This window comes from Melanotaenia boesemani, chromosome 13 (assembly GCF_017639745.1).
Source record: "Melanotaenia boesemani isolate fMelBoe1 chromosome 13, fMelBoe1.pri, whole genome shotgun sequence".
Taxonomy (NCBI): Eukaryota; Metazoa; Chordata; class Actinopteri; order Atheriniformes; family Melanotaeniidae; genus Melanotaenia; species Melanotaenia boesemani.
This window is the reverse complement of record NC_055694.1, coordinates 26,521,490-26,531,140: the sequence shown is the minus strand read 5'-3', so window position 1 is coordinate 26,531,140 and position 9,651 is coordinate 26,521,490. Positions and strand designations below refer to the sequence as shown.

The 9,651-nt window shown below is 37.0% G+C and overlaps 1 protein-coding gene across 3 annotated transcripts in view; it reads left to right on the top strand.

Annotated features, from left to right (window-relative positions):
* The first annotated feature begins 6,280 nt into the window (after positions 1-6,280).
* The window catches only part of LOC121651201 (solute carrier family 41 member 1), a 30,956-nt gene continuing 27,585 nt past the window's right edge, over positions 6,281-9,651 (top strand). Inside the window, exons 1-2 of one of the 3 annotated variants that reach the window (XM_042003188.1) lie at positions 6,281-6,382; positions 7,817-8,169. In XM_042003188.1, the coding sequence (XP_041859122.1) occupies positions 7,861-8,169 (309 nt within the window). In that variant the 5' untranslated portion in view covers positions 6,281-6,382; positions 7,817-7,860. Of the gene's footprint in view, positions 6,387-6,821; positions 6,880-7,816; positions 8,170-9,651 lie in introns of those variants that run through there. The other 2 variants (XM_042003187.1, XM_042003189.1) reach the window with 2 other exon arrangements.

The window sequence follows — 9,651 nt, the reverse complement described above, 5'->3', positions numbered from 1 at the left end:
TCCTGGTTTGGATCTCTAATGAAAAATCTATGCAAGGGCAACAAAAATGGAGCCAGTTGTAGTTTTCTGCCTGTTTATTACAATCGCCAAACATTCAAATCAGCCTAACGTAGTGGGGAGTTGCACAGATATGTGCAGGTTCAAAATATAAGCAATCAGTCATAATAATTTAATTAAATAAATAATCAAATTCAAGTTTCTGCCTGTCACATTTGCTATTTGTAAAAAATGAATTAGTCAGACAAAAAATCTACTGATTAATTTTAATAAGGTTAAAAGGTTTTGGTTAGAAAATTTAAGAATGTGTTGCAAGATTTATTTTGAATAATTTAAATCCATCTCTATTTAGCAAAATGGTGGTTGCTTGTCTTATTTGCTTCTCTCAATTCAGTTTTATTCAAATACTAAACTTTACAGAACTTAATTTCTTCTGCTGTACATTATGATTTTATTCACCAAATATACCTTTGATATCCATCTATTTATCGTCTGCACCATTACATCCCATCCAGGTTTCAAAGGATAGGGGAATTTTGGGGTTTGAAGCAAGGTTTTAAACTATGACAAGGCTAACAGACACTCACACACACCAGTAAAAGCATGTCAAGTAAAACAATCTATTTACACTCAGCAGCTAACCTGATATGCATGTCTGTGACTTGTGGGAGAAAAATGGGTGCTCAAGAAACTCACCCAGAGATATACAAACCAATCTCAGCACATTGCTGAACATGTCCTTTATATTCAAACAAAAGTTAAAGGTCCCGTATTATGCAAAATTTACTTTCTAAAGGTTTTCTAACAGTCATATGTGTCCTCATAGCCTCTGTATGAGGCCTAAAAATGAAAGAATTCTGTCTCCTCTCTCACTTGCTTGCTCCACTTTTTAGCAAATGTGTGCTCAAACAGGTGAGTCTGAGATCTTTCCCATTGTGACCACACGAAGGGAAATAAGCACTGTCATATTGACCCCCCCCCCCCCTCCGCCCTCCCCCCCCCGGCTATCTGAGCCTGCCCTCTTAAATCAAAGAGCGGGCACCAGCAAAAGCCAGTTCCTCTCTCAGACGTGGACAGGCACAGGCACAGAACATTTAAAGGTTCAGACACAGAAACAGCCCGTTCTCATTAGAGCTCACGAAAGCCATGTTTGAAATGGCCGAAATTAAGGACCGAGGCTGAATTTGTGGTAATAAACTTTGAAAATAATGTTGTTGGACCTCTGACACCCTTGTGAAATTGTTGAAGAATTGTATAATACAGGACCTCTAAACAAAAAAAACATTACAAAGCTTCAAACATCAGTTTTGACTTATTTAAATCGACAGTTCTAGCATTTTATTGGCATTTTACATAATTATATATTGTTATATGACTCACAGTTGAAATGTTTATTAGATTATTTCGTATTTGTCCCATATGGTGACATTCACACATTCAGAGAAGCAGTAGGTGAACCAGCCCTACAAGCTGCAGATCGTTGAAATTTCCTCTTCAGTTGAGAAGTTGGGGTCAGATCCAGTCATAAAAAAGCTCCCCTGTAGCAGAAGGGTTAAGTGCCCCACAGTGGCAGCTTGGACCCCTGACTTCCTGATCAGGGACCCACAACTCCAACTGCTGCCAGAGGCTCATTAGAGTGTTGCTGTTAACACTGTAAGAAGGATTTTTCACTTTCTTTAAGATTCGAAATAAAATATTTAATATATATATCTGTGTGCGTTCATGCATGTGTGTATACTTGTCAATTTTATAATGAAAATACTCTCTAAACAATCTATTGATTAGTTTTGTCTGAATCTGTACACTTATGGTTTTGTTAATTCATTTTTTTTTCATTATTTCCTCTCTTTAAGTGATATTTTCATGACAGAAATGTCTTTGTTTCTGTATGAACATAGAGGTGTGGAAAATGCCATGTCTCAAACAGCCAAAGAAACCCGCAAATATCATACTGCAAAAATAAAGACAGCACACAAGACAGAATGTACATGGAGCGGCAATAAGCGATTTCTGGTTTTTATTATATTTAATATGAGTTAAAAGTGCAATGTAAGGGATGCAAACCAGATTGCTCTGACCTCCAGGAGATTTCCACCTCTTAAAGAGGGATAAAGTATTCCATAACTATAACATGGCTCATGTTACTGTAAACCTACAATGAATAAGACCCAGGCTTAAAGCCTGTCAGAGACAGGTCAGTCTAACAGACCACCATGTACAGTCGCTGCACCTGAAGGCTTTTCCTTTTCTTCTTCTCTTTTAAAAGATCTTGGAAAACTGCTCGTCATACTTGTCAACTCTAATATATTGTGCATTTTTACAAGCCTCTCTGTTTTGATTACAGCAGTTAGAGGTAAGCCTAAAGAGTTAAAGTACACTTATAAAAACAAAGTTTCTTCTCTGGGGTATGTTTGTAGCTTCGGTATAATGTTTCAAGTGGGTAGTAGGAATTTTAACAGCAGTCTGCTTTAGAGTATCCTGAAAGTCCATGAAATGGATGGTAATGGTGTCTTCTCACTCTTTGATCCAGGCTGCCACCTAGTGGTGGAGCTGTGTGTTGCCAGTATGTGACCATGAGGCAAGACTACTGCCATCAAGGTGGTTAAACAGTATAAAGTTGTGAGCAGCAGAGTAGAACTACTGCAGTTAAGTTTCTTTGTTGGAAATGTAAAAAATGTCAGAAAATGACACTACATACACTAATTTGGCACAACACTTAAAATACTTGATGCATAGGCATTAAGGGGGTAAGAAAGCGGTGAGGGTGTTTAGGGTCAAGTATGCTGCCAGTAGAAGATGATATTCTGATTTAATGAAAGCTGTGTTGCACACTAGTCTTTAAATTTTAAATTTCATTGAATTTCCCCTGACTATGTAATCAGTTTGATTGTGTTACTAATCCAGAAAGTAGCTCGAAGCAAATCCCTACACCTGGTTTTAGTTATACCTGTCCAATGTAATCAAATAGATGCCACAGTGGTGAATGTCATCCTAATCTCAGCTGTAAATATTATATTTATCCACTGCAGTTCTGCTCATTTGAAACTTCTGCATTTCATGTAGTACAACATTGTTCTTCCTGCACATCTGTCCACTACATTCCTAACAAATGTGCTCTCTAGCTTGGACAGATTATATTTCTGTATTGTCCTTTTTTACACTCCTTGTTTCATTGCACACTTCTTATAAAGACTCCTTATATTTGTACATTTTTATACATGTATTCTTCTTGGGTTTTTTTCTACCAACTCTATTTATACCTCTGCTGTTGTTTGTAGGTACTGTAAGTTCTATTTACCAAGAAAAATCCTTTGAATGTGGAAACATGTTTCCCTTTTTTTAAAATATGGTTATTATTTTTTTTTTTAAACAACCGAGACCATTACAAAATATTGCCATACAAGCCAATCTTTCATTCTTATTTCTTGCTCTGATTCATTTACCACCAATCGCCTACTATAATATGTCCAGTTGGTCATTTTCGGTTATTTTTGTTGCTTTGGTTTTGTTTGACAGGAAGGTGAGGATATAGAAGGGTGGTTGACATGCAGTCAGGATGGATGCACTGGCAGCTTCAGCTGCCTACTTAACCAGTTGAACCCAGCTTGTTGCATTTTTCTCTCTATTTTTTCATTGTATCTTTATTAATTTTAATTGAACAAAAAAATGTTATGCTATTTAAAAATGGAATATTGGTTTAAATGACCTCTGAGGAAAAAAACAGACATGCATAAGTCTGATAAAATCAGTTGCATGAATGTGTTGCAGGCAAGTCTTCATTTGTCATCAATCACATTATTTCTAAAAGTGTGGTAGAAGTCTTGAGTTGGGGCATCATCTGAAATTACCCTGTCTCCTTGGCATGCGGTGCCGCCATGATGCCTTAAGGGTGAAGATTTGAAAGAAGGATGAGTGTAGCCTGATCATAGGAGATGGTTTATTTTTAACACAATAGTAAACAGAAACATAGGGCCTAAATAACAAATGACTGGTTTTAGGCTATGCTCACATAAACACAGACAGTTTTTTCCTCATATGTTTTCTCAAAAAAATCATGTCAGCACTGCTGACAAAACCACCCCATAAGGTGGTAATCTTGAAACCATGATAGTCAATAAGAAGGCTGAAAATAAAATATTTATTTTCTGCAGCAAATCCATCCAAAAAAACTGGTCTTTTATGTAGTGTCCTTAATTACATGTTGTGGCACCTTAGTTGTTTACCAGAAACTTTGGCATGTTTATTTGCATGTAAAACATGCTGTAGACAATCTTGGCTACTTGTGTCATTCCCATGTAAACAAAGAAGTCAATGGCACATATTGTAATGCAAGCTGTGTCAGTGGCAATGCACTATCTGACACAGCAAAGAAAATCCTCTGGTTATCCTGTTCACTCAAAAAACACAGCCGGATTGTCTGAAAAGCTTCACCCCAGAAGACGGTCTCCTAAAAGTTCATTTTTAGTGCTCCAAGACTAGGCTTCCATGTAGACAAAAGGCACAAACTCACAGAAAACACACTGTTTGTCAAAATGCCTGTAAACATCCCAGAGCAGCTGTGGGCAGACGTAAATGTGACAGCCTAAAGTGATTTTCCAGGTCTATACATCTCAAAAGGATCTATTAAGGTGAATCCAATAAACTGCCGAAACCTGTACACAAGAACACTCAAAACACTACTTGGCACCAAAGAAGTTCCTGTAAAGTATGAACAAAATGTGTCGTAAAAGGTGAAGGTTATCTAAACACTTACTGGCCCAATCCCAGTTCCTCCACTTGTCTCTACCCTTCATTTTGCAAGGGTTGAGTGTCCTTTTTGTTCAAGGAGAAATCCTTATTAAGTCCTTTAACTGAGGTGTGTAAGGAGCCATTGACTTACAATGTATCTTGACCCTGAAAAGAAAAAGAGTGCCTAGTCCACCTGTAAGAATGAAAAATGTAAATGGTAGGCCAGTGGGATTAGGCCATTTAAATAGTGAAGTTTGTGGCAGATTATTACCCACATCATTAAAATATCTTCCATATGACTCCTCTTCCTTCTACTAAATATATAGACCGACATAATGAATTTATACAACCACAGTCCATTACATTACCGGTGTATTGATAAGAAAGCTTGTAAAATTATACGTTTCCACTATAAAATTAGAGGAAGCTCCCATCCCGACATACACAGGAATGAAAGTGATGTTTCAATTTAGACACAGACCACGAGCATATTAACAACATATCTGTGACATACCATAGCAAGCACATGGCATGGTGTCATTTTGCAAGCAGCAGTAAAAAAGACCACCATGGTGTTCTGTGTGAGACAAACGTTAACAGACATCTCCAAATCTGACTAAATTACCATGACACTAACTCAGAAGTGCACTTCCATTTTTTATTGTCTACTAAACAGAAATGACATAAACAGAAATGGAAACTTCTTATTCAGAAGTATGTGGAAAAACAAAGAGTAACACAGTCTGATTGTTTTGATGGTGGAATGCTGCAGTAGCCTGTTGCTGTCAGGCAGCCTAGCAGAGATGGAAGGAGACAGCAGGGGGATATCCTTATCTGCAAATGCCATGTAATTTAAGATGGTGCCCTATGATACATGCGCACTAGCTCATACACTGCTCATTCACACAGCACGCTTGATGCAGAAACGTACCAAAATGGTAGATAGATCATACATATACCTTTAATTTAGATATTTAAAAGATACACACACAGCATAGTAAGGATACACAGTTATTTTTGGGAGCTTGTGTTTACCTCAGCTGTGCAGTGGTGCAGTTCCACAAGCTCAAGCAGAAGACAAAGGTAAGGACGATAAATCGGATACTAGTTAGCTATCTGTGTGTTTGAGTCTTATTTTGACTGTTTGTAGTCTTTACTGTCCTTTTCCTATAAATGCTGGCAATTGTATGTCGACTGAGAATGTGTGCAATGGACTTTCTGGAAATCCTTCAACTTTGCTCCTAGTTACACGTTATTTTTCTTGATCTCGTTTATAATACAGCCATTAAACATGCTACTACAGTCTTGAAATGTGCTGATACCTGTGTGTACTAACTGTTTAAATCTTTAGTCTATATCTTCATTCACATAAAACACTAGAAAACATTCATTTCTCACATGCAAGCAGTCGGTCACTTCTAAGGGAGGCGGAGCCACATGTGGATACTATTTTACTCTGTAGCTGATCCAATCAGAAAGCGCCTCGTTGTGTAACCGTGGTAACCGGAGCAGTTGTATTATGGGATATACACATGGCAGCTTCCACTGAGGGAATGCATGTCAACAGAAGATTTTCACGCTTGTATATTTCAACCTCGCGGCATTTGCAGATGAATTTGGACGTTTTGGACGATATTCAGGACGGCTGGCGGATGATGTGTGTAAGAATAATCTTTTAATTTAGCTTTTTAAGAGTTTGTAGCGTATCATTAATCTTTATTTTCTTGTATCCGCACTGAATAAAGCATAAAGCAAGTATTGACAACTACGCACGACCGATTGGCATCTTCGAACAAATTAATAACGTAGAGTTGTTTTTTTATATATATATATATCTATTTTATTATTATTTTAGCGTGTGTGTTATTAAGTAATATTACTGAATGACGTTAATCACTTATGAATAGAAAATCTCTGGATAATGTAGGGCGATCTGATTTGCTAACCCCCTTGATTAATTGCACTTACGCTTTTTACCATGGAGTCTCTGTTTACCACGTTTAACTAGATGTTTTACTGTATGTGCCTTAAGTTACTGATCCCAACCACAGAATATACAGTGATCGATAATGTAAACAATATAGCAAACACAACTGCGACCAGTGACTGATTCACAGCCTCCAGCTTAGTAGATCAAACAGATACCCATAAATTGTAAATGCAATTTATCTATGTTTTGTGGAAAAAAAATGTTAAAGATGTTAAAGAAATGGTAAAGTACTACAACTGAAAAATACATAATGCAGGTAATATTAATTTTAGAGAAAGAAAGTGGGAAGTTGTTAAATGGTTAAAACCGAAATAGTAAATGCCAAAGTACAGATTTTTGCATCCAGGAACAATAAAATACCATTGATGAATAGCTGTATGTGTAATTTTGTTCTTTAGCTGTCCACATTTTAGAGCTAGTATGTCGCTAATTTAATCGCACATTCTGTATACGGTTTAACGTGTTTTGCAGAAAAGCTATAATTTAGCTAAACAAGTTGAGTACTAGCCTTGTAGCTAATGGAAGCTGTTAAACTGAAGCTAGCTTAAATATTTAAACGAAAATCAACAATTAAATAGTTATATTTATCATTTTAATGATTAAATTCTTTAGTTTTCACAACAGTTTTATGTTGCTTATTTTATTATTGAACATTATGTAAATGATTTAGCATGTTTTGGTATTTAGCCAAGTATGTCTTTTCATTCTTTGAACAAATTTAGCTTTAGCCTATATAGCGTATGGTAGAAATTTAACTGAAAATGGATTTTTTTTTAACAAAATGCCAGGCAACTTTGATAGTTCATAGAAAAATAAATTGAAACTTTTCTGTATTAACCCTTTTAAAAGAAGTAAAGGTAAATATTGTCTTAAATGGAATAAAATGTGTTTTTTAAAGCAGCAGCTTGTAAAACAGAGGAACAGTTGATTTAATGTAAACAAGTTAAATAGACATACAGCTAAATGTTGTGTGATTAGATTTACAAGGTTTGTGAGTTTACAATCTTTGTTCATCAGTATACTGTTTGGTAGGTAGAGGAGAGTGAGCAGACCAGACCAGACCTGACCCAGAATATGCCCCATTGTATTCTGTATTCTCAGATTGAGCCCACACAGCTTCCCTTGTCACGTCCACCTCTGACATCATGCCCGGTGAGGATAAACTGCCACAACCAACCCGTCACAGGAAAAAGAACAAGAGGCCCCGCACCCAGGGGAGAGGTCCTGGTGGAAGTCCCAGTTCCCACCTTGGAGGCACCTTAGATGGACAAGATGATGTCCTCTCACCCCCAGTTCTCCAGCCTTCTAAAAAGGTGGCAAAGGAGAGGCCAAAAGTGTCTGTTGCTAAAGTGGACGAGGAGTCATCCATGGCTATCTGTCTTCAAGTGCTTTTCCCTTACCTGCTGGCTGGGATGGGCATGGTCATGGCTGGCATGGTGCTGGACAGTGTACAGGTGAGTTTCTGCTTACACCAAAGACTTATAAAAGAAAAATCATAATAAACTAAATGATACAATTTCAGGTTGATACCCTTTTTACAGACATATTTATACAATTTTTCACCCATTTTTTTTTTTACAAAATTAGTGTGTATAAGATTTGTAACGTTTACACCTACTAGTACCTAAAATTGAGTTTAATATTGTCAAAATGAAGACATATTACCTTCAGTATTTCCTCTGTTGCCAACTGGGCTGTCTGCTTTATGATGTGCTGGTCCGTCTGTCCTCCCTCTCTGTCATCTGCTGATAAATCCATGTTTATCCTCATATGGCTTACTCTCCTCTCTGCATCTGTTGCTCATCAGTATTTCCTCCACCCTCCAGTCTAGAGTATCTGTTACCTCCTGTGCTGATGGAGGGCAATTAGTCATGAATTTGGCTGAGAGCTGTGTCCCAAAGCACAGAGGACATTAAAGGACATGAGACAATCAGATTGGAAGTCAGATAAAAACACAACACTAAGGCATGTGTTGGCTGCTGAATTTGTCTGAACAGCCATGTCTTGTTGTCAGTCCTGTAATTTTCAACTTACTTGTTACGTCCTGTTTCTCAACTGGCTTTTCCCATTTTCGACCTCAGTAGACGATCCCCTTGGTTAACTCAGTTTTATTAACGTTGGGTAGCATCACACCCGTAACATACAAGTGTCATTCTTACACTTCCATAAAAATATGAGTTGGATTGTAATTGCAACACATCCTCATCTTTATATCAATATAATACAGACATAATGTCCTCTGTAAACTGGAATCGTGGTGGTAAACTAAGTTGTAAAGCTGTCCTTTGTTGTAAAGTCTCCCAGAAATCAGGCTTTGAATGTTTTATGATATATGATGTCAGACCAGAAGTACTGGAGGACCTAACACTATGTTTATTCATGTTATTGTACTAAATACAGATGAGAAAGAAAGGAAAGGGTGTTATTTGTGCAGCCTAGTGATACATCAGTGGTGATTTGATGTTGAGTCTCTTGTATTTGGACAGATGATGCTTCCTTTGTAAACTTATGAAATTGGGATTAACAGATATGTCAGTAGTTTGGTGACAGCTTAAATGGATAAAAAACAAAAGACCTCATTAGTAAATTAGCTGTAGGAATATTCATGTTTCTAAAATGGTGATCAAGGAATCATTCACTCATGTGTTGTGTTTTCTCAATGACGGGATTATATTGTAAAGATTTAACTTGTGACTTTGACAGTCAGCACCAAAGATGGACAAAAAAATCAAATAGTGTATAACGTTCTCAAATTCATTCATTCATTCATTCATTCATTCATTCATTCATTCATTCATTCATTCATTCATTCATTCATTCATTCTCCTCTCATAGCTGGGCTAACCCAGATGCAGTAGATTGGTTTAATCACTCTAGTATGTACATGCTCAGTAGGGCCAAATACTCTAGTTTCTAGTTTTTTGGAAAATCAGTGT